This window comes from Lemur catta, chromosome X (genome assembly GCF_020740605.2).
Source record: "Lemur catta isolate mLemCat1 chromosome X, mLemCat1.pri, whole genome shotgun sequence".
Classification (NCBI taxonomy): Eukaryota; Metazoa; Chordata; class Mammalia; order Primates; family Lemuridae; genus Lemur; species Lemur catta.
In genome coordinates, this window is record NC_059155.1 from 4071790 (window position 1) to 4099008 (window position 27219).

Here is a 27219-nt window from a genome sequence, read left to right on the forward strand (position 1 = left end):
ATGCTGGGAAAAGCAGACATAGTGTGCTTGGCCTTTTAAAAGATAACCATTTGGAATGTGAGGCCACTGTGGGAATTGCACGGGGCAATCCTAAAGGCTCCAGGAGAGGATTAACCACTAACTGTCATTAGCATTTCAGCCAGAGATGTTACGCCATTGACTTAGTTCATCTAAGAACAAGAATGCTAGTAAGAACCACCACCAGAGCTAGTTTCCAGGGCTTTCTGAAAGTGCTATTCTGATGGGGCTCCTTAGAACAGAGTTGTGTGTCTCTGTGAGAGTAATCCTTAAGACGGAGAGAAAGGCAAATCTGAATCCAGTGTATCTGAGCAGAATTCCTTAAGTTAGCCTGGTGAGGTTTCAGGTAGAGTTTGGACAGTCCTGGGTCGACTGTTGTTCCTAATTAAAAAGTCTGTCGCTAGTCTTTAAAGTAGTAAAGCTAAGTTAAAAAATAAACTTGTCTGTCAGTAATCCTCATTGTCACTCGAGAGATGTCAGGATTAGTCATGACGGTGTGCAAACATCACTCTGATTGAAGAATAAGTCTGTAAAGTAAACTGACCTACATAAAAACATGCTGGGTAATTGTATTTGGTTTTGTTCTAATTGGTTTTGCTTCATTTAGTAGGTGATGAATATTTCACTATGTTTTTAAATTAGAATTCTGGCATATGGTAGGCACTCAGCACATGCCTGCCGCTAGGACCATCATCGTCATTTCCAGATCATCTCATGGCTACTACTACATGCCAGCTACTGGCTAGAACTTGCTGGCAATGGTAATAGTCTTCACTGGCATTCTGAAAAACCCCACTAAGAATTACCTAAAACAATAGAGATGATTGTGTGGTTTTTCTTCCTCTGTTAATATGGTGAATTACAGTAATTGATTTTTTTTATAACATCAACTTTAAAATGTTAAGCCACCCTTGTATTCCTGAGGTAAGCCTCACTTGGTCATGTCGTATTACTCTTCTTATGTATTGCTGGGTTCAACTTGCTCATATATGTTGGTAAGGATTAGAGGATGTATGTTCATGGAGTTGTGTTTGTGGGAAGGTCTTAGTTAGCAGTTTCTTTAATAGATGCAGAGCTATTCAGGTTTTCTGTTTCTTCTTGAGTCATTTGAGGTATATATTATGCCTGGGATCTACCCCCCACCCAGCTCTGTGGCCTCGAATGTGCCTGCAGGTGGGAGCTGGGACAATAGCAGGGCTCCCCTCAGTTGTTTCCTTTCTCTCAGGGTCACAGTCCTGTGCTGTTTGTTGTCAGTGTCTGAAAAAAAGAAATGGTCAAAAATGAGAAGACATTGGTAAAAGGCAGCTTAGAGAATATTGTCCAGCTAATCATTTCAGACACTGAACATACAGTGTCATTCTGTATGTTCTGTCCAGCTTGCCTGTTGTTTCTGGCAGAGGCTGAGTCTGGGCTCTGTTCTCCCATCGTGGTGAGGGGTGGAAGCTGCACGAGCAGTTTTGGGCATTGAAGAGTACAACAAACTTTGTTGCCTCTGGTGGTTTCTCAGCCAGCTCTGTCTACAAGCTTGGTCTTGAAACTATAGATAGTTAAGTTTTACATTGGCTCAGTCTTCTTTTCAATCTTTGTGTTCCAATTTTCAGTTCAGCTGTCTTTCACAAAAAAGTAGTATTACTTTGTTTTAGAAATTGGGCTGTAAGACTAAATCTTATTTTTCTCTCCATTTAAGTTTCCTTCAGCGTTTGAGTTTAACGAACTATTCTTGATTACAATTTTGGATCACCTTTATAGCTGTCTCTTTGGGACCTTTTTGTGCAACTGTGAACAACAGCGATTCAAAGAGGTGAGTGTGCGGTGGTCTCGTCTGTTGCTTGCTCTGTTCTCAGGCCTCTCTCTCAGGAAGTGCCACTGCAACAGAAGGCCTAGATGGAGGGGAGGACGTGGGCTCTGACCCAGTGAGTGTAAGGCGGGGTTGCACTAGATACACTTCTTGGGCTCTGGCAGCCCCAGCACATATGTCTAAGACAAGCCCCCTTACTTCATAGATGTGGGGTGCTGGGACCCAGCGAGCCCAGGGCTCTCTAAGGAGTAAGGTCAGTGCTAGACCCTGGACCTCCTGCCTCTAAGTTCATGTACTTTCCATTGCACTGACTCCAAAATAGTATAAATCTGCTTTTCATTCTCTATGGTGTTGGGCAGAGTCATACTTGAAGAACTTAAAAAATCAAATCTAGCCAAAAACCTCACTTTAGGTAGCAAGCTAAACTTTCTTGTCCGTGGAGCTGGTTTAAAAAAAAAATAGCTGCCAAGCTTCTCAGAGTTACATTTTACCTCTTCTTCCTTTTCTCCTCAGTTAGGGATAAAAGAAAGAAATGGTCAAAAATGAGAAGACATTGGTAAAAGGCAGCTTAGAGAATATTGTCCGGCTAATCCAAAGGGACTACTGCCTATGCGCTAAGTGTGTTAGAACATTATAGAATTCAGGCGAAAAAACAGTCCGGCAGGAATGTCCACCTCCCTCCCTCGCAGCAGCCTCCCGACAGTCGATCCCTCTCTCATCCTGTGACCCCACTTCCTGTGCCTCTGCCCTACCTCACTGGCCTCCCCTTTTCTGTCTCTGGCTGGCTGCCATTTTAACCAGTCTCTAAACTTGTAGTCACTTGGGCCCAGTCCTGGGTTGTCTTCTCGCCCTGAGCCCTGTTCTTTCCTCTCTAGGTGACTTTGTCTAGCCTCAGGGATCTAAATGCCATTTTCCTGCTCCTCTCCTGGTCTTTTGCTTCTCAGTAAATAACATCACTGGCCATCTAGATGTTGAGGCCAGATACACAGGAATCATCTTCAATCTCTCCTTCACCCTCACCCCAGCTATCCATCAGCGAATACTGCTGGCCCTGTCCCCCCAAATATATTCTTAATCTGGCCACTTCTTAACTGCTTTACAACTAGTTACAAGGCTAGCTCAAGCCTCTATTGTCTCACATCTGGACTTAAGGCAGCAGCCCAGGGACAGGCCTCAGTAGTCCATTCTAGACAGAGCAACCAGAGCAAGCATTCACTAGCTTCAATCTGATCATGTGCCCCTCCCCTGCTTCCCACTGCAATTAGGATCAAATCCACACTCCTGCAGGTGTAGCGTGATGGGGCCCTGTTAACTTCTTTTTTTTATGGGTTTTTTATTTTAATTTATTTTATTTTTTTATTCTTATTTTAGCATATTGTGGGGGTATAAAAGTTTAGGTTACATATATTGCCCTTGCCCCGCCACCCCCCCAGTCAGAGCTTCAAACGTGTCCATCCCCTAGACAGTGCACATTGCACTCATTATGTATGTATACACCCATCCCCTCCCCCCCCACATCTGCCCGACACCCAATCAATGTTATTCCTAAACTGTTAACTTCTTAAGAAAAACATGATTAGAAGAGTGAATTTTATGGTATGTGAATTATATGGCAATAAAACTGTTTAAAATAAAACCAGCAACACACGAATAAAGTCTATAAATAGAATTTAAACTATGGTTTTATCTTGGGTTTCTTTTGAGGGGGGGCACAAAATTTACTCTCCTTAAAAAAATAATCACCTCTCTTGCCATATAATTTACATAACATAATATTCACCCATTTAAAGTGTACAATTTAGTGGTTTTAGTATATTTACATATTGTGTAACCATCACTCATATCTAATTTCATAAAATTATCACCCCAAAAGAAAATGCCTACCCATTAGCAAGTCACTTTCCATCCTCAACCCCCAGCCCCTGGCAACCACCAATCTACTTTCTGTCTCAATGGATTTGCCTATTCTGGACATTTCATAGAAATGGAATCACACAATGGTAGGCTTATCACTGTCTTACTTCACTTAGCATGTTTTCAGAGTTCATCCATGGACCAGTAATTCCTTCCATTTTATGGCTGAACAATATTCCATTTTATGGGTAGACCACATTTTGTTTATCCATTCATCAGTTGATAGAAATTGGGGTTGTTTCTACTTTTTGGTTTTTATGAATAATGCTGCTTGCTATATCCACTCATGTACAAGCTTTTGTGTGGACATGTGCTTTCATTTCTCTTGGGTGTATATCTGGGGATGGAATTGATGGGTCTTGTGGTAACTCTGTGTAACATTTTAAGGAACTGCCTAACTGTGTTCCAGAGTACCTGCACCATTTTACATTCCCACCAGCAGTGTCTGAGGCTTCCAATTTCTCCACATTTCACTAACACTTCCTTTCCTTTTTTAAAAAAAATTATGGCCATCCTAGTGGGTGGGAGGTGGTCAGTTGTGGTTTTGATTTGCATTTCCTTAATGACTGATGATGTCAAGCATCTTTTCATGTGCTTAGTGGCCATTTGTGTATCTTCTGTGGAGAAATGTCCATTCAGATCCTTTGTCCATTTTTAAATTGGGTTATCTTTTATTATTCTAAGAGTTCCTTATGCATTCTTTATATATATAAGTCCCTTATATATGATTTGTAAAAATTTTCTGTAGATTTTTTTACTTTTTTGATGGTATCCTTTTTTAAAACACAAAATTTTTAAACTTTGATAAAGTCCAATTTATCTTTTTTTTTTTCTTGCTTGTGCTTTAGGTATCATATCTAAGAAACCATTGCTTAACCCAAGGTTATGAGGATTTCCTCCTATGTTTTCTTCTAAGAGTTTTACATTAATAGTTAAAACTAAAACGTTTTTACATTTAGGTCTGTGACCCATTTTAAGTTAATGTTTATATGTGGTGTGAATTAAGGATCCAACTTCATTCTTTTGTGCGTTGGCTGTCTAGTAGTCCCAGCATCATGTGTTGGAAAGAATATCTTTCTCCCATTGAATTTTCTTTTCACCTTTGTTGAAACTCATTTGACCATAACGTGAGAGAGTTCATTTCTGTACTCTCTATTCTATCCATCTATCTACACGTCTATCCTTATGCCAGCAACCCCGGTATTAATTACTGTAGCTTTGCAGTAAGTTTTGAAAATAGGAAGTGTAAGTCCCCCTACTTTGTTCTTTTTCAAGATTATTTTTGTTATTCTGGACCCCTTGAATTATTGCTGCTGTTCCTCTTGTACAATATATAAAAAATGAAATGGTCCTAATTGAATGTTCCTGCATTTAGCTACCTTGTGGGAAGTGAGCAGCAGGGGAAGGTAGAAAATTCTCTTGGTCTTACCATTTTCTCATTGATCTATTGTTTGATGTTTACCTGCCCTGCCATTTCTGCACATTTGGGTGTTTTCACTCAAATGAGCAATCCCAGTAGTTACAGAGTATAATTTAATGATATACTTCTCCATATAGAGCTGCTCCAGCCTGCCACCATGGCAGGTTTTTCTCCAGATAGTCATGATTTTCCAATGTGAGGAATCTTAACTGTAAATTTTACCCATGTTCCTCAATCTTAAACGTCACAAAAGCAAACTTTACACCAGAATAAAAAAATATTATTGATTGGCATTATCATCCTGTGGTTGTTAGAAAGTTCTCATTCTGCCTTCCCATAGACAGTTGCCATATGCTACCTAACTTCAGCAATACCTTTTTCCAGGAGACAAAGCAGTGCGTATTTCCATGTCCCAGCATGAGACCATGACTGGTGGGGGAGATTAGGGCTTAGTAAATGTTGGTGAATTTTTCAGCATTTGAATTCACTTCATTAGTCCAGTCCTTTTCTCCATGTTATACGAATTCTTGAGGATATGAAGAAAAGTTTATTTCATTATATTTCTTTTTTTGTTTTTCAGGATATATGTACAAAGACTCTGTCTTTATGGTCATATATCAATAGCCAGCTAGATGAATTCTCCAATCCCTTCTTTGTGAATTATGAAAACCATGTGTTATATCCTGTTGCTAGTCTGAGTCATTTGGAATTGTGGGTGAACTATTACGTACGATGGAATCCACGGATGAGACCTCAGGTATCTTTTTTTCTTCTTTTTAAGAGCATGTCTATCTTGCCACTGTCCACATGTGACCTCACTTAGCACTCACAACAATCCCCATGATGCGGAGGGTGAAGGGCAGGTTCGGGGAAGCTGTAAGTTGCCCAGGCTCTTGCTGCCCAGTGTGTGCAGTCGTGGAAGGATGCCCCCGAACAGGGCCAAATCCCCTCTCTGGCAGTGAGTCACCACCCGATCTGGGGCAAGGTCCCTAACCATCACTGAGACCTCACACGGTCGCCGAACATGAAATGAATCCATACCAAGTGTCCGGGACAGTGGTAGGTGGGTGGTCTGGTGTGTTGCCTTCTCCTTCTAGTGTGCTATGTAGGGAGAACTGAGAAACCCACGGGCCACAGCTTTTTGTCCTCAACACAAGCAGCAGGCAGCACCCCCCCCCAGGTGCTAGGCCCCACAGCACGCTGGGCAGCATATTGGGCCTTGGCGGTGGTGGCTTAGAGAGGCAGGTATAGTTCGGACTTCATCCCGGGGAGTGTGGGAACCACCCAGGGCCCACATGACAGGGCCAGGTGTAAGAACCAAAGCCCGCACCTGCCTTCCAGCAGCTTCCTCCTCACCCCGGCAGCACTGTGGTGGGTGGGAATGGGTGGTACAGTGCAGCCTGGCAGAGATCAGCAGGGGACAGGTGGGGTGTGAGCCTGCTGGGCCTCCTCTCTGAGGTGTTAAGCGGTGCGTCACACGGCCTGGCTGAGGGGCGGCAGAGGCCTGGAGAGCTCCACAAGGGACAAGCCGGGTCCTGGGGCTCTGGGCCTCAGTGGGTGCCAAGGACAGTGTGTTAGCCGAGAGAGCTGGGTGCTGTGGCCATAAAATGGTGGTGGTGAAGGAAAACCCTGCTGGTTTCTTTAACCCCCGCCCCTCAGTGGGGCTGAGAGAAGCACATCTGGGGTGGGGCACGCTCTCCTGCCTCTGGCGCTGCCCACCCCCGGGGCTTCGCTTGATGACAGCACACGCAAGTTGTAGAAACGGCTGATTTAACAGAAGTATTTTCAGGCAGCAGAGCTATTTACAGAAAATTCAAAAATACAGAGATTATAGAGGCTGGGAGGGGGTCGACATGTAAACATCTGACACAGCCCGCACTTGGCCCCCTCTGTGGATTCCAGTGTGTGGTCTGCCTGAGCCCGTGTCCTGAGAAACTGAGGCTGGGGGAGGGGAGCAGAGGGTGAGACAATCCACCACAGCACCCTTCGTGGCCCTGCAACGTCGTGGGGACAGGGTCACTGTACACTGGGCCAGAGACCGGTCAGTGACACGGAGGTGCCGTGATGGCGAAACACAAAGCCAGCGATGCTGAGGTGGAAACGCCGTGGTAAGAAATGACCCGTTACCTAGCTTTGTCCGTGCTCGCCGCAGATGCCGATCCACCAGAATCTCAAGGAGCTGCTGGCCGTCAGGGCAGAGCTGCAGAAGCGGGTGGAGGACCTGCAGCGGGAGGTGGCCACACGTGCCGTCTCGTCCTCGTCCGAGCGGGGCTCCTCGCCTTCCCACTCAGCCACTCCCGTCCACACCTCGGTCTGACGGGCAAGGCCAGCCATCTCGGGCCATCCTGCTGCTCCAGTCTCTTGGTGGCTCAGGAAAGGGACCTGGTACTAGCTGTTACGGCTGTAGCTTGTGATCTTGTCGTTTAGGATTAGGCCCGGGGACCATTTGTGTGGCTGGGTGACAGCACCCACTGTTGGCAAGTGCTTGTTGTTTTGTGAACAGCCTGTTACCCTCCTGTCAGTGGTTTCACCAGACATCTGTCACGCCCACTGTGTGAAGTGACTTTCTATCGTCCAGGCAGCTTGGGAGAAACCAGAGTGAATGGAACGCAGTACTTAAGTCTCATGCCATTTGTTTCCAAGTTCCATCCTTCACTGAAAACAAACACCATTCACTTTAAAGACCACATTGCCAGCCACACGGCTCCCTTCAGGTCGTTGCCACAATGTGGAAACTGTTCTTAAATGAAATATTTGGGGGAGAAGACAAACCATTGCCATCTATTCTATGGTTCTCTTCGTGCAAGGGGCCCTCCTGTAACGATTACTGTCGTGTACATATAAGGTATTTTTAAAAAAGAGAAACATGCCTTTATTTTCCTATGTCCTTTTTTATGTTTAGTCACCGGAGGAGGTATCACCATAACTGGACTGGGTGAGCAATTGTTTTCCACTAAACCTCATGCTAATTTTGATGTGGTACATTTGAAACGGTTTGAACACGGTCACTTCACCAATGTGTCACGCCCTCACCTGACCCTGGTACTGGCCTCCTAAGGTGGTTCGGTGCGTGGCTGGGGAGGGCGTGTCGGTCCCTGGCTCTGCTGAGGGCAGCTGTGCCCAGGTGCTGGCCACCTGGCCGCCGGACCTCGCTCCCCCCGCCTCTTCACCGATGCCGGCTGCTTGTGTCAAACAAGTCTGCCCTTCCCCATTCTATGCCTGTATGAAATATTTTCTCATGTTAGCCCATGACTGCCTGTCAATGTTTGAGAGCAACCACTGTACCGTGGCTTCAGTTTGGAAAAGCGTAGCACGCACTTCCCGTGGTTTTCCCTTCTCAGCCCACCGCAGCCTGCCCTCCCGCTTCTGCACCTTCACTTAGTGACTTTGAGCTCTGTGCTATATCAGTCCTCGCAGGAATTAGTTTGCCATCATCAGCTGGGCCCATCTGCTAGTGCACTAGAGCCCTTAGCTCCTGTGTGTGATGTGGCACAGCGAATACTGTACATTTGGGGCCACACCCCTGCCCTTGAGTTGTGCCCGCTGCCGCAGCTCTCCGGGCCCCTACCTGAGGCTCGCGCACCTCTCGAGTCAGAGGCCGCCTCAGCAGCTCGTAGGGCCACTCCGAGCACAGCTGCATCACAGCGTCAGCCGGCTGCTTTCAAATTACTGGATTCCATGTAAAGTCCTACGTGTTGACCTTATTTTTAAAAATGTATTCTTAAATTTTTTATGGTCAAATACATAGAGAATGGATTTTTTTTTTTAAATTTGGAACCTCCTGATTCTTACAGAAATTTATCCTTCTGTAAGAGACCAGAAAAATTTCTTCAATGTAATTTGATAACCTAAAGTCAATTCTCCATTTTTATCATCTGGGGAATTTGTTTCTAAATCATAGTTCAATTGCTATTAGTTTTTATGTTCCCAACATATCTGAAAGTAGATAAACTGGATTTTTTCACTGATATCCGTTTTTTAAAAAAAAAAATGAAGACCTTTCCCATTTTCTTCCCAGAAGTAGCGTTTAATTCCCCAGGCAGCTAGGGCTGTTAAACGTAGTGTGGACTGAATGATGCTTTTGACAGAGCCAGAAGCCAAGCTGGGGAGAACCCGGCACCTGTCTGGGCCCTATGAGCCCTCACCATATCGGGGTGGCTCTGCCAGGGGGATCCCCAGAGACTCCCATTTGATTTTAAAGAAGCACAACGGATCATTTTCCGTCATATGTTCCTAGCACAGAACTGTTTCTAAAACAACTTGAAGCATAGTTTTATTATCTAAGCATTTTTTTTTTTTTGCTTTTATTTAAGTGTACTAGGATGTGAAACCTTTATGGTTCAGGTCTTTAAAAACTGGTACAGTATCACATTCGTCTCATCTGATACACTGTATTTCAGTCTGTAATTAAAATGTTTGCCCCCTGCTCTTTTTTGTTGTCTCCTTTTTAAGTTATTTCAGTAGATTTTTCCCTTGAAGGAAATCAGTAATAAAATAACATGTATTGAATGTTTGCTATATGCCAAGCACAGTTAATCTACATAAAATGCCTTTGTGATTTTCATTTACTAAATTATAAATGTAATTTATGAGTCTTGAGTGCTTGGGCTGAAATGGGTAAGTACTGATTATAAAATTGGAAATACCCCTGTGTTCTGTAACCTTCAGAAAATGCCGAAGACATGGAAAAGGTCTGGAGCCACCTGGCATGTGCAGGCGCAGGGCTCTGAGGCCTTAAAATCGCTGTTTCCCCCGCTCTTGGGGAGGATTTCTTGCCTTTTCAGGGCTGTAAAGGCCTGGATGAAATCATACCAGCCCCTGCGTGTCACCCCTCTTTATAGGGAGACCTGGGGTTCCCTGTCCCTCTCCAGTCACATCACTGCTGTGGCATCTGGCACAGGATGCCCAGTGGACCACCTGCCAGCCAGCGCCAGCATTGAGGCCAGAGCAGCCAGGCCCCCACTGGCCCTGCAGGTCTTCTGCAAAGGAGAATCGTGTGGCAGCCTTGGGTTTGACAACTTTGTATATTTTTGCCATAGCCTGGTTTAGCCAAAAACAAGACAAAGAAACCACTAACCAATCTCAGGGTCCACTGTATCCTGTTCACACTGGAACACCCAGCTGTCTTCTCAGTTCACAAGCCAAGCTGCGAGCTGATGACAAGGACACACTTTATCCCAAACAGGCCACTCTCCACGGGGTTGCAACAAGTGATGGGGTGCAGGGCCCCTTTCCTCGCTCCGCTCTCCGGTGGAGCAAGTGCACATAGCCAGAACCCGCTGTGGTTACTGGCTGGCTCTGAAGGAGGCAGAGCCATGGACTTGGGATGTGTGAGCCTGGGGCTCCAGGCTCAGCAATGGGGGACCACCCCTGGAGGCCCCCCACACTGAGCTCACCAAGGGGTAAATGCAAGAACTCTCACCTAGAGATGTACCTTCAGCTGGGGGCAATGCAAACAGCTCCACATCACAGATCACTCTAGGAAGAAATAGCATCACTTGACAGAGGAAGGGCCTTCACACCATCAGAACGCAAGGCTCGGTGAGGTGCCATTTTGTTTAATGCAAACACTAGACAGTTCACAATTCACACCTGGACACAAGCACATAAACACATGTACAGGGGATTCTGAGGTCAGTCTCCATTCCTTCCTTCCTCAGAGCACTGGTGAGCCTCCCTCGAGTCCCCCCCAGGGGCGTCACGCCTCCCTGCCTTTGTTTCCTTGGGCTGTGACTTCGCCTACACATGCTCAGAGTTTAGTTTTCTCTGCCAAATTAAGCAGACACCGATTTGCTATTTTCAATTGGCCCTTCTAGTCTACTTTCTTCCCCCCCCATCACCTGGGACAGGCCCACGCTGGTCCATGCAACCTTCAGATAGTCACAAGAAACCACCTAGGCTTCTGTAGGCGACCATTCAGAGCAAGCGTAAAATGCCTGTGGGAGGGTGATGTCCCTGGGATGAGCGCTCTGCAAACAGAAGGCTGAGGGGTCTGCTGGGCATGTCCAGTCACCAGGGGCTGCCGCCTGCAGGCCTGGGAGCAGGCAATGGGCTTTGTGCAGAAGGCACCTAGCTAGGGGACAGCAAAACAGGTCTCTCTTATTTGAAGTCAGTGCTCCTGAGAACATGGTTTTCACAGAGTGTTTATGTCACAGCTATAGGGTTTCAAGGTCTTTGCCATCAGATAGGCCTCACCATAAAGGTAAAGTGGAAACCCCCCGGAGTTCACGCCATCTAGGTAGAGGTAAGCTATGGATGCAAAAATCCTCCATAGCTACCTCCAGCCCAGCACAGGCCAGGGGGCGAGGCCAATGGCCTTGGTGTCAGGGAGGGACAAACTTGACCAATTTGACAATCTGGCCAACGAGGATAGGAAGCCCTGGAAACAGGCCAATCTTGCAAGCAACGCCTGCCTTGCTGACTGCTTTGCTGAAGGACAGGGAGCTTCTCCAGGCCACAGTTTCCTTCCTTTGTGGCTTTGCCCCAGTGCCCCGGGCCCCCTTTCAGCCTCACAGTCCTGGGCTGCCCAGGCCCAAAAGGCTGAGCAGGACGAGGGGTGTTTCGGAGCCCACAGGCACACCCTGGGGTGGCCCAGAGAGGCAGCCTTGCGCAGTGCTGCAAGTGACCACCCGCCCACCACGGGGATGTTTCTAAAACAAAGAACACACGAGGCATGCATCAGATAGCATGTGGGGGCTGTGGATTCCAGGGGTTTCCTTAAAAAGCCTGTGGAACATGTGGGGCCATCGTCCAGGCCAGAGGCCTAGAGAGTTTTGTAAATAGGATCGTGCCTGCCCAGTGACTCATTCTGCTTCCAGAAGTGCTTTGTGACATGGCAAATGGATTAACAGTAGACCCTGGCTCAGCCTCCCACAGCAGAGCTCACTGGGCCAGAGCCACACGGGGTCCAAAGGAACATTCCTGGGAGCCGATCTTCATCAGAACAGACGACGGGGACAGCAGGCTGACCGCAGAGCTAGAAAGTCAGGTGTCCGTCACCACACCAAACAGCATCTCTCCCCTTCCCTCCCCACCCCCAATACCTGTTTAGGCAAACCCACATGCTTCTGGCTTTGATGCTCATTCCCGACGTCTTGCTCTTGCTACCAAAGTGAAATCATAGACAGGTGGAGGGTGAGCACCTCCCCCTGCCCGGTCTGAAGCATTTCCAACGTCGCAATGATTCCGAAAGAGTAAACGTGTCAGCCCTAAGACCACACCCGTCCCCTAGGGAATCATCTGGGAATTAGGCCTGCAAGTCCCAGCTTGCTACTTATCCAGAAGATTCCTCAACTCTCAGGGCAGGACTCTCGTGAGATGCATGTTTGCACTTAAATAACTGAACAGCCTCCACTTGGACCAGCAATGTAAAACCTGGGATGGGAGAGAAAGACTAAAACGAAAACACCGCGCTGGGTGCCGCGTGCATGTGGCGGTACTTGGTGCTGGCTGTTCACTCCTCACGGGGGCTCCCGACGCTGGGTGGGCCCCCTGAACGGCAGCTCCTCCAGGTCTCTGCTGGGGGCTGCCTAGTGGCAGAAACCTGCCACCGTGAGCCACTCCAGCATGCAGGGGGATTGCAGTATCCCGGCTTCAAAGTCTTGTCCCGTAAGCATGAGTGTCCTCCTCTGCTGTCATCTCCAGCATCCTCTTTCCCCGCCATGCCTCCTCCCACCCCGCGCTCGGTCGGGCGGGGCGGGGGGCAGGCTGGCTTGGGGGAGTCGGTGATCCAGTCGCTTCCAAGGCTGCCTCTCTGCCAGAGCCGGCTCTTGAATTTCAGCACCAAGGTCTCTCAGAGCCCCTGCGGCAGGGTGGACACCCCGCCCTGGATGGCAGGGCACAGAAACCAAACTCACGGGCACCCCGAGTTCATCCGGAAAGCTTAGAACAAGGAGCCAATGACATCGAAAGAGCAGCAATAGCAGCTGTGGGGCCAAATGAAAGAGCCAGGTCACAAGCGGTGGCACCTGCTGCCGAACGGGGGGCCCTCAGATCCGGGCCGGCTCGGATGGTGGCTCCGCAGACTGTGTTTGTAGTGCCGAGTATTTCACTGGGGAGAGAAGAGGCCAGTTAGAGGGACTCGGCCGTGTCCCGCACAGGAGCAGCAGACACACAGGCAAGCCCCGGCTGGGGACAGAGCTGTGTTCCCTTCCGTCCCGTCCGGGAGCTGGGGCAGCCCAGCCCTTCCCGGGCAGCCTTCCCCTGGGGTCCACCCGCCTTCCCCGTCGGGACTACCCTGGGCCTGGAGGGTCGGGGCAGAGGAGGAAGCTGGACAGGCCTTGTGAGCAGCTCAGCCTCCATTCCCTCATCTGGGAAATGGCAACGCTCCCGATGGCTGCTGGAGGGATTATTCTAAATAAAACGCTCAAGACAGCGTCCAGCTCATATATAGCCGCTCAGTAGTGGCTAAACGTCGTAAAAATGATGATCACGGATGCTACCACAGAATCCATTTCCACGTTGGATTCCAGGGCTGTCTCAGTCCATTCAGTGCAACACTGCCAGGCAGGGGCAGGGGCACCTCGCCCCCTACTACATGGGCCGGGCCCCTCCTGGTCTCCCAAGACCCATCCCCACAGCCACTGCCCTGCAGTTCCAGTCACCACACGCACCCAGGCCCTCCTAGTCTCCCTGCCCACGCCACCCTGGCCTCAGCTGACAGAAAGCCGGGCCGTTCCACCTCGGCAAGCCTTTCTGGACCTCCCTGGCATTCTGGGGCCACAGGTCACATCTGTCACTCCAGGCTGGCAGCCTCACTTTACACAACCTCAAATCACTGACAGCTCCGAACCCAGCAAGTGCTCAATGACCACAGAAGAGGGAGGCAGAGGGGGCCTTGGATTTTGACAACAGGGTCTGGGCCTTAACCACACTCCCTTGGCCTCTGGCACTTTGGAAATTCAAAGCTTGCAGGTCTAGGTTAAAAGCCTCCCCCGGCTCTGTCCAAATCTGCCCAGGTTGCATCTGTTTCCATTGCTGGGGGCACAGGTGCCCTGGCTCCAGCTCAGGTGAATCAAGATCAGAGGCTGAGTAGCAACTGTGCCCAGAAGTCATCGATGTGGCACCAGATGGCCCTGGCTGTCACCCCAGCATCCCAGTCTCATGAAGCTGGAAGGCAAGCTGATCCGGGCAGAGTGCAGGGACACCTGGGCCCCTGTAGCCTTTTGCTCTGGCTGAACAGTCTAGAAGCAGACACCTCTGTGGTTCCCTAGCACAGTTCTGGTCAGGGAGGGAGAGTGACCGAGAAGTCCTCACCTTGGGGCTCCTCACACACAACGGCTTCCAGGTTCTCTCCCTTCACGTAGTCTGCATTGAGACCCTCTGCAAAGGGCAAAGGGCAGAGTTAGTGATGAGCACAGAATGAAGGGTCCCCAACCATGATCAAGAACTGACCAAGTCCTTTAGTACAGTAAAAAAAAAAAAAAAAAGGCAAAGCACAGGTGCCTGAGTGAACTCAGAGCCCTGCACATCCCTGTCTGGATGAAGGCTGGCCATCTGGGAACACACTGCCCAAGAGTTATCATTGTGCTCAGAAATAACAACACGTGCCAAAGGCCCCTGACACCCCATCCCCCATAGGGCAGCTGCCACATCAAGATGGCAGCTCCGCCCAGCAGCACCGGACAGCTCGACACCATCCACAGGTCCTCCTGCAGCCCAGGAGCCAGGGAGGGAGCTGAATGGCACAGGAGAGACTGATGGATGCAGGGCAGGAAGGGGATAGTTGGCTGAGGGGCTCCCTGTGGAGATGCCAGCAACCCACGCCCCTTCCCAGCAACCCAACTGGCTTCTCCTGGCAGCAAGAATGACTGCTGTCCCCACCTACACTTGCAGGGCCCAGAGCTCCCCGACAGCTGCTCTGGTCTGATGCATCACCTGGGCTTTTCCCACAGCTCTTTTCAAGGGGGACTTAGGGACTCAACAAAGCATGCTTGATGCCAGCAAGAGCCACTGTTCAAGGTCCTGAAGTGGACCCCGTCCCTGCTGTCGCTTGGGGAAGGTCACGAGTCCACGCCTTATCCCAGGATAGCCCAGGGACTAGAGACCTCTAGCTCTGCCTGGGGCACAACTGGGTCATGGTTCCAAGTGACCGACTGACCAGGCACCAGCACAAGTCACTCCGCCATCCTGGCCTGCAGGCTCCTGGCCTACACAAGTATGCCTGCCACCTGCCTGCCCGGCTCAAGGTGGAAGCCAGATGGGCCCATGAAAAATGCAGGTGTTGCTCTTTGGCAGGTGTGGCTGGCCCCCACATGCGGCGGGGCAGGTGACGGACCCAGCGGAGGCTGCCCTGGGTGCACCTTCCTAGCTGACGGGCAGGGCAGGGAGGCGCACCCTGGGCCTCCCGATCCCGCCCAACCACCGACCTGGCGTGCGCGAGGTTGTCTCCTTCCTACAGGCAGCCCCCACCACAGGACCTCACCCACACACATCCCTGACCCCAGCTGCACCTGGCCTGGGGACAGAGGGTCTGGCAGGTGGCATCCTCACACGTGCACCAGGGAAAGCTAGAGATGGTTGTAGTCACAGCCAAGTCGGTGGGTGCCAGGGAAGGGTGAAGGGCGGCGAGGAAGAGAGGATCGGGAGGGCAGGTGGAGGAGGGGTGTCGAGGCCAAAGCGAAAGGAAATGAGTAAGTCAAAGCAGTCATTACCTTGACCTTCTGCTGCATCTGAAGGCAAGACACAAAGCTTAGAACCCTGGAGTAACAACTCAGCCCCCAGCAGCAAACCACGCAGGCTTTGCCGTGAGATGCACTGACTTTTGGCACTGAGGGCAGAGGCAAGGGAAGCCGAGGGTCCCCAAAGCATGGGCCCCCTTTGTGGGCAGCAGAGGCCGAGAGCACCTGGGGGCTGCAGTGGTGGGGCCAGACCCTCCCGGCACCCACCTGCCAACTCCCCGGCCTTCGTGCTACGCCGAATCTGGGCCGAGGCTCAGCAGGAAGGGTGGGGGTGGCAGGTCTCAACCCCAGCTTCTTAGGGGTTAGCCACTCCACAAACACCCACAGGACTCCTCCCGATGCTGGCCCGGCCTAGGTGCCAGCGATACATCAGTGGGTGAGGCACACAGCCCCGTGGAACGGCCCATCCAGAGTGATGGGGGCGACGCAGACTCAGAAAATCAACTGGCCCGATCCCGCCCTGCGGCTCCAGTGACGTCAGCAGGGGGCGCTGTGGCAGCACACAAGAGGCGCTGTCAGGGCAGGCGGCCTCCTGGGAGATGGCCCAGGCCTGAGGGATGAGAAGCGCTGGGTGAGGAGCGGGAGCGGCAAAGGCCCAGAGGAGAGAGCGCCGCGCCCTCGGGAGTGAAAGGCCTGCGGGCAGGGAGGCGGAGGGACACGGTGGGAGCCAAACCATGAAGGGCTTTGAACGCTGAGCTCAGGGCCCGGGCCACCCTTGAGGGCAGCCAGGAGCATGGGAGGTCCCTGCAAAGCAATTCCTCAGCATTTTTAAGTAAGACCCTCTGGAGAAGGGTGACGGGTAGGGGAGACCGCGATCGGCAAAAGGTCAGCTTCCAGACTGGTGTTGAGACCTTGGCCCTGGCTAGGCAGGGGCGTGACAGTGGTGATAGTGAAGTGTGGCTCATGGCCCAGGATTGGGGAGGACCCAGGAGGATTCCTGGACTCTAGCTTGAGGAGACACACACACAAGGAAGGGGACACGGGAACAAAGGTCGAAGGGGAAGGCGGTGAAGTCCAAGGTCAACACGCTGGGCGGGCAGGTTCCCATCCAACTCACAGAACGTGACACCCGCTCATTTCAGGGAGTAAGTGTGGAAATGTATTTTCCTCTTGCCTTAGTGCCGCCACCGAGACCAACAGATACAATGACGATATTTTGTGCTTTGGAAACCAACCTCTTTTCCTTCCCTGTCTGTTCCTACTGACACCTGAGCAGCCTTAAAGCCGGTCTCCGGCCTCCTGTTTGGTCAGATGATTTGTTCCGGAGCAAGAAGGAAGCTGAGATGCCTTTGATGAGGAAACTGACATCCCAGCAGGGAAGGACCCAGCCCTGCCACCCTGTCTGCTCAGCCCCAAACCTGTCCCCCATCTGCGGTCCTGCCTTTGCCAGGCCGAGGTACAGGGCTGGCTTTTCACCCACATGCAGAAGGGAGGCAACGCCGGATGCCTGGGAAGCATCACCAGGAACTACGGACCCAGCTTTAAACCGTTTTCCTTTCCCCCAGCACACTTTGTAAAGTCTCAAAGCCACCCCTCGGCATATGAGCCATCTTGGCCTGCTTTATAACGTGCATGTGGACTGGTCACATCTCACTGTTGGGGCAATGATGCTATAATGAGGTGAATGGTGTGTGCATCCCCCGACTCCCGGGGAAAGATTGGTCCCTGTCCTCATCCCTGGAACCTGTGAATGTGACTTTTCTTTGGAGGGGGGGAACAGGGTCTCTACAGATGTAATTAAGGATCTCAAGAGGAGATTGTTCTGGATTTAGGACATAGGCAGAGGGTGCAGTGACGCAGCCACACGTCAAGGAACACCTGGGCCCCCTGGAGCTGGAAGAGACAAGGAGTCCCCCTAGGGCCTGCAGCAGTGTGGCCGTGCTGACGCCTTGACTTCAGACCTCTGGCCTCCAGAACTTGGAGTTCTGTTGTTTTAAGCCACTCGGTTTGTGGTTTTGTTCCAGTAGCCCCAGGAAACTGGTACAGGTGCCTGGGATAAAACTCACTGCTGTCTCAAGTGTTCACAACTCCTCTGTCGCTAGAAGGCGAGCTCAGAGTGGCAGTGCCCCCCTGCCCTCCCCCCAGCCACCCAGGAGGGAAAATGACCCGAAAATAAGGCAAGAATGTATGTGATGTGCTGCTTCTAGCCAAATAAGCCCTCCAGCCAGCCACCAGGAACCCCCCCCCCCCAACGACTTTGTGGCCTGTATTCTGGGAACATCACTGGGCATGGGATTTTTTTGAAATAGTTATTTGCTAAATGACATTTCAGCTACCAATTCGTTCAATCAGTTGTACAGACAATATATTGTTCTCTCAGTAATTTCCAAGTTTGCCCTATGGCCCTGGTTTAATCCTAACCTTGCCTTTTATCTTTTCCCAAACGAACACATTGAGAACCTGGATGGTTCCTCAAAACCTCGACCCCTCTCTCCTGGCCAGTACGGAGCCAGGCGAGTCGTCTTTCCAAAGCGCCCCTGGGCAGGTCCTCACTTCCTTCCCTCAAACAGGGAAGGGATACCAGTTTCCAATGAGAATCCCTGGCCACAGAGAAGCCACATGGAGGGAGCTGTGTCCCAGAATTCCCATCTCCTTCCGATCCGCCTGCAGGAGGGGGCGCCCTCAGACAGCCATGGGGCCTCTCGGACAGAAACCCCCATATCAGGGCACTTCTGCTTTTTCTTTCCAAATGTAACAAGTCAGAGATCAAGGGCTGTGACTGTGTGCCTGTTTGCTCTGGGCTCCTCATGCCAGGCACAGTGTAGGAGGCTGATGCATAACTGCTCCCTGCCACACCAAGCCCACCTTGCCCAATGTGGCCCAAAGTTTGCCTTCCAAATATCAGTGTCCCAACCATCAGAAGGTGGGACTCCCATCGTTTTCACCAGTCTGAGGTCCCTTTGCTTTTGAGTTAGGGGAAGGGATACCTCTAAGAACAATCCAGCCCCCAGCGCTGTGTTCCTTCTGCCCCTCCCTGTTCACAGCACTCTACGGCCAAGCTTCTGGATCCATGCGGGGTCAACGGGATCTCAAGCAAGGTGACTGTGAACAGTTGCGCAGGTTGTACACTGACGTGTAAATGTCCCTGGAGTACTGCTGTGCACAGTATGTGCAGCTGTATGTGGTGACCTTAGTCAAGAATGTTCTCCAAGAGCAAAAGAAGCAAACAGAGTGACCAGATTAAGAAATGGTTGGGGACTTCAGAAACACCCACACTCAAGACATCCTGGGACCCAGATTCATTTCCTAGGAAGCTCAGCTCAGCTCCAGGCAGGAATTAAGGGCAGAGGCCCACAAGCAAGGGGAGGGGAGGAGTCCTGGGGGATGCTCGTAAGCTTCCCATCATATCAAAGGGGCTGAGGGAAGAGAAAAACTATGGCTGAGCCACGTTCTGTCACTGGAACTAAACATCACCAGCCTTGAAAGAGTAACACGCTCCACTCAGCAAACATCAACGCTCTGCTTATAAAACTGCCATTCATGGAGCTCCCTGACACAGGCCACCATCTGTAACTGTGCAACTTACCCGTGACTTCCAGACTCCCAGCTACAGCAGAACACGAAAGCAACCTGCCTTAAAAATCTAGTGTGAGCAGGGTGGGGGCAAAACCACACTCTATTCCTTCTCTTGCATTCCTGCTTCTTCAGAACAATACGTGATTCCATATAGTTTAAAATTTCTGGCTTGTGGGGGAGGAGCGGGCCACCACGCAGTGACTCCTCAGGATGCGAAAGGGGCACTGTCCGAACGGTAAGGGCGTGTCTTACAGACCCCAGAGCCCCGCTGCCTTCTGCTCCTGAGAAACCAGCATCGTGACAGGGAGTTGCTGACCCAGGGCCTCCGGAGGCCCCACATCCCCTTGGGTGAGATCCAAGGCCATGGGTGTAGCCCACGGTCCCTCCTGTTCTATAGTCACAACCGTTGCTAAGCTCTGTCCCCACAGAAATACAGCCTCTGGGAGCTGGGGTCTTTGGAAAGTTGAGGTCACCAGATCCAGCCCCATCCATACTTCCAGGCCGGTTTATACTCAGTTCAGTCTAGATCTGTCCCTAAGGATTTCCAAAAGCGTGGCCCCTGCCCCCACCCTCACCCTGGGAATCACTGTCCCTTCCCCTGTCCCTTTCCCACAGGAGGCTGGTTCCCGGAGGGAGCGGCCACACTTACGCTGGATGCTAAAGCAGAACTTCTTCTGCTGGTAGGAGATGTAGCTGGAGACAGCGCCAATGAGGGCCATGGCCAGGGCGCTGGCCACCCCGGCGATGGTGCCAGTCTCTGCCACCATACCTGTGACAATGAGAAGGGCAGAAACGAGGAGAGGCGGGGTCAGCTCAGGAGCCTGCTTGTCATCTAGCCCCGAGCCATGCCACACCCCCCCCATGGCTTTATGACGACAGAGCCCCTGCATTTGCCAGGGCTTCTTGTTTTCCGTGAGGATTTTCATTCTGAGGTCCAGACAGGTCTCCGGGTCTCATGCCAGCAGGCTCCCCCGCCTCAGGCCACCACCCTGGGGAATCCCGATCTTCACATGCTTAATTCCTTTAAGTGGCCACGCCCCTCTGCCCTTTGCCTCACGATTCTCCATCGGAAACATTCTGGGGAAGGCCGACTCTGAGACCAGAGCTGGCCAGCAGAAACCTCAGGACCCAAACGCACCAGATCCAGGGTCGTCATTGCTGCCATACCCGCCATCACCTGGAGAAAAGACAAAGCACTTAGTGTCTGCTGTGACCCTGAGACCAGCCAGCTGCTCAGGGCCAGGCCCTCTGCTCCCACCTCTGCCACAGGCGCCCAACCAGCACATCGCCTGTGGGCTTCTACCAGACTACGACAGGATCTGCTTCCTTATGCCCGCCGCCTGCAAAGCCCCGGCTTCCAAGGGCAACTTTCCGTTATTAAAATGGTGGCCACCAAGCACGGTTACATTCCTGGCTTCTGGGCACAGTGCTCTTTCTTCAGCTGCACTCAGCATGCCTCTCACGCAGGGAGGGAGCAAAGACTGGTGGTACGGGGCTGTGGCAGGTGGCAAGGGGGTCATGCCAGGAGAGCCTGACCCGTAATGACACCACCATGTGTCTCCAATACTTAGGGCCTTAACCATAGTTGGAGTTGTTCTCAGAGAGCATAAATGCAGGCTCACAATCTCTTATTTGTTATTTTGAAATTTAAAAGGCTCTGAAATATCACAGAGGTAGAGAACACATTAACGTTGACAGGGGCTGGTGGGAACAGTGAGTTGGCAGTGGGGTCATAAACGGGCAACAGGAAGGATCCTTGTGGCGACAGAACCGTTATCTGGACTGCGGTGGGCACACGAATCTAGAGGCGATCGATGGAGCTGCGCGGAGCTGCACACACAGGAACACACCTTGCCCAGACCGAGACCCCCTGACAAGCACCTGGTGCCATTTCAGGACCTTAATTATGCTCGAGTTCACCCTTCATGCCACCCTCTTCTCAGGGCCTAATGCTCATAGATGGAGGGAAACTGCCCTGGGATGTCGGAGGCAACAAGCTGACGATTCCTTGACCATTCGAAGAGTTCTGGGGGATGTTGGTTCATGGGCTGTAAAAATGCACCACTCTGGCAGGAAGTGGGGGTGCCAATAATGGGGGTGTATGTGAAGTTTCCATATCTTCCTCTCAATTTTGCAGTGCACCTAGAACTGCTCTAAAAAACAAAGTCTATTTTTTAAAAATATTCTAGGGAAAAATGAAGTTTGTTATGTTCCCACCTAGGACTAAATCTTAGAGTTTCATGCACTTCACAAAGGTCCCCGACTGGGTACAAATGGCTATGTGGAAGACAAGGAGGGCAGGCATTAAAACACAGTCACTGCTGCTGGGGAAAGCAGAGCAGAAAGGAGGACGAGAGCCACTGTGTGTGTTAACACATTGGCAGCGACCAGAATGTCACCCGAGAGTGCCTGGAGTCTGATGGTGCTGGCTTGTCCCCTTTGCTGTGCTGTTCGTGTTGCCCAATTTCCAGGTTTTGGACTATTTGTCTGAGTCATTCAACCTGTTCTTTTACCTCAAGGCAGAATGAAGCTGAGTGTTCCCTAGTCTCTTTTCCCTTATCAGTACTTGGCTACAAGGATCCCTAGCAACTTGAACGTCATAATCCACAGGACTGCTGAGCTAGAGCCTGTCACATGGCACATAAACAGGACGGCCCCTGCCTACTCTCCCCCCAGGGGCATACGGAGAGACAGGCTGGCACTGCTCTCCCAGGCTGTCAACAAGACTCAGAAACTCAATACTTCACAGCTCTAGTGGTTCCTGACTACCTGACCATCTGGGATTGTAGGAGTCATTGTCCTAAGACGAAGACAAAAACCGTGATTCTCCCCCCTCAAAAACAGCAAGCCATCCTGTGGGCAAGTCATTGCTGGGATGGGCATGTGAGCTAAAAACCTGTGAGGCTGAAAACAATTGGAAAAGAAAAAGCCAGTCATCCTAGGTCTTTGTGTCCCTTCCCACTGCATGAACCCGAGCTGAGGTTGGCCACGCAGGCCTGCCACTAGAGTTAGCCAAGTGAAGGTCATGGCTTTGGGTGTTATTTAGCTACTGGGCGCTGCTCACTTCCTCTGAGCACAGGCTGGACTCAGTTCCTTCACAAAATGCATGCTGCACAAAAGATGATATTGTGACAAGGGACAGATCACTGGTATAAAATGAAGTCATCCAACCCAATATCATCCATGAAAATAAGCTCCCAATAAAGATAAAATGGATGAAGCTGTAAAGCACTATGAGAAAATTTAGGGGTAAGGAATTTATATTATCTTGGGCTAAGAAATGACTTTCTAAATGTGATCCTAAAGCTAGAAACCCAAACTGGAAAAGATCATATTGAAAGTAAAAATTTTAGTACTAAAACCACAAGCAACAACAACAACAAAAATAAATAAATAAATCAGACTTTGTCAAAATTAAGAACTTTTTTGCTTCAAAAGCCGTCACCAAGAAAGTGGAATGAGAACCCACAGAGCGGGAGAAAATATTTGCAAATTCTGTATCTGCTAGAGGACTAGTATTGAGCAAAGAAGCGAGGAAAGCGGAAAGAGGGAGGGAAAGGAAGAAGTGTCAGGGAGGCTGTGGAGAAATGGGGACCCTAGGTTGCCAGCAGGAACAGAAACTTCTGCAGCTGCTGAGGAAAATGGTTTAGCAGCTCCTCAGAAAGTCAGAGGTAAACATGACCTAACAATTCTACTTCTAGATACCCACTCAAGACCATTGAAAAGCTACATCCACATAAGAACTCGGTACACACATACAAGGTACAAAGTGGGACCTCAGAGGTCCATCAATTGAGGAATGGATAAATAAAAAGTTTATGTAATATATAAGGGCTTCCTAATCTCTAATGTAAAAGGAGCCCTTACAAATCAATAAGAAATGATACAGACCCCAGTAAAAACATACAAACAAACAAAAAACAAACAAGCAAAGGACATGAAAAGGAGAGGAGGATTTGAGAAAACAGGCACCTGTTCACTTACTAGTAGGGAACAGGGAGGTTGGTACAGCCTTAATGGCAGCACCACTCACAGAGTCACATCTTTAAAAATGTCAGCCGTCTGTGATCCAGCCATATGGCTTCTAGGAATTTATCTGACAGAAACAATTAAGGTTGTACATTCTTGGCTATGACAACATTCACCACAGTACTGTGTACAGTAGCAAAAAGCTGGGAGAAACCATAAAAAATAGGGCCCTAGTTAAATTATGGCATAACATGATATCAAGTGACATGATATTTTACTAATAGAATACTCTTTAATGACGGAACAATATTCAGAGCATTACTGAATAAAAAAACTGGTTTGGGGATAGCATGATCCCATTTTTATTAAAAAAGACAGATATTTACAAATGTATACTTATGCAGAGAAAAAGTACTCCAAGCACAGTCTAAACTATTACTGATGATTCTTCCTAGATGGTGAAACAACAAACAAGTATTTTTCATACAATTTTTTAAAGTGTTAAATATGCAAGTCCCACGCACATCTATCCACCCCTCTTTCCCACAACTGCAGAGGGCGCTCAAAGAGACTATCTCACAGGTCACTGGCAGGGTCTTCACTTTCTACGGCAGCGTGTTTTGTATTCCCACCTGCAAACTGGGCTCACAATTACGCACAAAAGGAACCTGTGCTGCAATTGCATCCCGTGCTGCAATTTGCTTTGCATACAGACAGCTATGTGGACTGCCATAGCCCTAGCCACTGGCACTGTAGCAACAATGACCACTGCCATAGTAGGTCCTGTAGCTACAAGGGCCCCTGTAGCTATAGCAGCCGCCATAGCTATCAGGACTGCTCTAGCTAAAGTGAGCACAGCTACAGGAACCTTGTGGAAAAGGAGGTATCACCTCACCGAGGAAGTGCTAAACAGGCCCTGGAGCCAACAGGAGATCAGATCCGCAGCACCTCAAACATGGAAGGCAACAGCTCACAAATGCACGACAGACTCACGTCCTACACAGCCACCACCTGGGGGAGCTCTTCCCTGACAGCAGCACAAACCAGGCTCCCAGTGGACACCTGACACACTTGGTCACCAAGGGCACAGAGAGTCAAGTGACAGTAGGAAGATTATATCTAGAACTGCTAGGGGGAGATATTGAAGCACATAAGGACGTTTGTAGTGTTCTAGACTGCCAATAGATACAGTTAGGACTTTTAGATATTTTTAAAATGTATTTTCTTCATCTTAGTGGCAGAAGTGCAAGATAAAAATAACTTTTTTTAAAAAAATGAATTAAGGAAAAACCTTGCTTTAAATGACCCACAGTTACCAAATCGAACCAAACTGAAAACAGCTGCCCAAACACAGCTGCCTAGGCCAGCCACTGGGGATGGGGCGCCTCACTGTTCCAGAAAGTCTCCAAGGCCCAGATGCAGGGATGAGAGCACCAACCATTTAGGTAACATGATAGGTGCCCTGCTCCAATCTGACACACATCCCTAAAACCCCCACTCTCATGTGTCAAGTCCCCAAGATTCCAGCGAGGAGGTCATCTCAGAGAAAACCTGTCCGTGCGGCGCTCCCCGGCGCATGCTGAGCGTGGGGAGTCCGAGGGAGCAAGGTGTAGGATGCCACAACCAGGGAGCTGTTCCTCACGTCTGAAACATCCTATTTCCTCACGTGTTCTGACAGCTGACAAGAATACACATAGGTCCAAAGAAGGGACCTCTCTGGTGTCTCTTCTCATAAAAGCACTCATCTCATCATGAGAGTCCTACCGTCAGGATCTCATCTAACCCTAATCACTTCCCAAAGTCCCCACCTCCAAATGCATCACGCTGGGGGGTTAGCGTTTCAACACAGGAATTTCGGGGGAATAAACACTCAGTCCATAACAATAAGGGATCATAAGAGGGCGCAGATACTTCAAGACAGTGACTATAAATACAGTAAAACTGAAAGAGAAAGCTTGTCTTCAAAAATCCCGTAGGGAGAATGGATAAGCAAAATGCGGTCCCTTCCATACAATGAAATCTTCAGGCACGAAAAGGCAATGACAATGAACTGGTAAGTGGATAAACAACGATGTGGTCCATCTGTGCAATGAAATATTATTCAGCTCTACAGAGGGAGAAAGCACTGATACCCACTACAACATGGATGAACCTTGGAGACATTATGCTTGGTGAAATAAGCCGGTCACAAAAGGACAAATACTTATGATTGCACTTATATGAGATTCCTAGAATAGTCCAATTCATAGTTGTAGAGAGTAGAAGAGAAATTACCAGGGCCCGGGGCAGAGGGGAAACAAGGAGTGCCTGCTTAATGGGGACAGATGGACAGTGGTGATGGTTGCATGACAGTGTGAATGCACCGCTGAAGTGTACACTTAAAAACAGTGAAGAAAGTAAATTTTATGTTATATATATTTTACCACAATTAAAAAAATAATTTAAGACTCAGAAGGGAAGCTTGGGGGCCTGCAAGACACCGGAAGACTGGAGGTTCCGAGTGGAGAGCGACCGTAGAGGCTGAAGCCCAGCTCCCATGTGTGGCATTACAAGAGAAACAAAAACAGGAAAATTCAAAGACAGGAGGCAGCCCACTGGTCTGGACCCCTGTGAGGTGAGCATGAAGAGCAGAGGCACTGGGCTGTGAAAAGCCGAGCAACAATGTCAAGGACAGAGGCTCCTGCAGATTCCTCCTGGGAACCAACGGGCTCCATTTGGGGGCAACTAGCACTCGAAGTGACTGCCAACCAACTGACTGTAGTCGCTAACATCTCCTTTAACCCTGCAAACTGCAAGCCAGGGCAGGGCATTCACGCTTCACACTTGGGAACATCTCCAGATAGCCTTACGCATGTGCCCCAGACACGTCTGTAACAGAACATTTGTATCTCTTCAGATGTAGGGGTTTTGATTCTTACCTCAGTTTTAAAGAACTGCATGCTTTTGTCCTTAAAAATTGCCATCTGGGGGCAAAACGTCCTTTGAGGAAAGGACTTGTAGATCTCACTCATGCCAGAAGTCCTCTCCCCTGGTATCTTTTGAATCTGGAATATTCTTTCCCTTAACCTCCCCTCAAGCCCAGGTTTTCATCACTACCTCTTGGGATGACCCCTAAGAAGTTAAAGGTGGTGACCTTAATCTTTTAATTGATCTCGTTGCTCCAATTTGTCCTCCATGCAGCTGCCAGAGTGAACCATCAAGAACATGAATCTGGGCTGGGCGTGGTGGCTCAGCCCTGTAATCCTAGCACTCTGGGAGGCTGAGGCAGGTGTATCGCTCGAGGTCAGGAGTTTGAGACCAGCCTGAGCAAGAGTGAGACCTCGTCTCTACTAAAAATAGAAAGAAATTATCTGGCCAACTAAAAATATATATAGAAAATATTAGCCGGGTATGGTGGCGCATGCCTGTACTCCCAGCTACTTGGGAGGCTGAGGCAGGAGGATCGCTTGAGCCCAGGAGTCTAAGGTTGCTGTGAGCTAGGCTGACACCATGGCACTCACTCTAGCCCAGGCAACAGAGCGAGACTGTCTCAGAAAAAAAAAAAAAAAAGAACATGAATCTGATCATGCCACTCCTGTGTTTAAAACTATGTAATAAGGAAAAGACAAACAGCCCAATTAAACAATGAACATACGTTTTGAACAGATACTTCACAAAGGAAAGCTATATGATGTTCAAAATTATTATTCTTTGGGAAAATGCAAATTAAAACCACGTGAATGCCCTGGCTTGAGGTTTGCAGGGGCAAAACGGTGCTCAGCTTGGTTCTAACATTTTCAAAATCTGATTAAGAAAAATGAGGCAGTGCTTTGACCCTGTGAGCCCACAGCAGTTACGGACAAGCAGCGTAGAACCAAGCGAACCTGGAGTGCAACCTGCCGAATCCAGCAGCAGGAGGTGGTGAG

The 27219-nt window shown here is 49.7% G+C and overlaps 2 protein-coding genes across 7 annotated transcripts in view; one reads left to right on the top strand and one right to left on the bottom strand.

The window, feature by feature from the left end:
- The window catches only part of MTMR1 (myotubularin related protein 1), a 59239-nt gene extending 49662 nt beyond the window's left edge, over positions 1 to 9577 (top strand). For all 5 annotated transcript variants that reach the window (XM_045538405.1, XM_045538404.1, XM_045538410.1 and 2 more), the window contains 3 exons: positions 1706 to 1819; positions 5731 to 5907; positions 7303 to 9577. In XM_045538405.1, the coding sequence (XP_045394361.1) occupies positions 1706 to 1819; positions 5731 to 5907; positions 7303 to 7467 (456 nt within the window). In that variant the 3' untranslated portion in view covers positions 7468 to 9577. The remainder of the gene's footprint in view (positions 1 to 1705; positions 1820 to 5730; positions 5908 to 7302) is intronic.
- Positions 9578 to 10692: 1115 nt separating this feature from the next.
- CD99L2 (CD99 molecule like 2) overlaps positions 10693 to 27219 on the bottom strand; it is a 105799-nt gene continuing 89272 nt past the window's right edge. For both annotated transcript variants that reach the window (XM_045538412.1, XM_045538411.1), the window contains 4 exons: positions 20484 to 20522; positions 19995 to 20114; positions 14406 to 14471; positions 10693 to 13200 (listed from right to left, as the gene is read on the bottom strand). In XM_045538412.1, the coding sequence (XP_045394368.1) occupies positions 13139 to 13200; positions 14406 to 14471; positions 19995 to 20114; positions 20484 to 20522 (287 nt within the window). In that variant the 3' untranslated portion in view covers positions 10693 to 13138. The remainder of the gene's footprint in view (positions 13201 to 14405; positions 14472 to 19994; positions 20115 to 20483; positions 20523 to 27219) is intronic.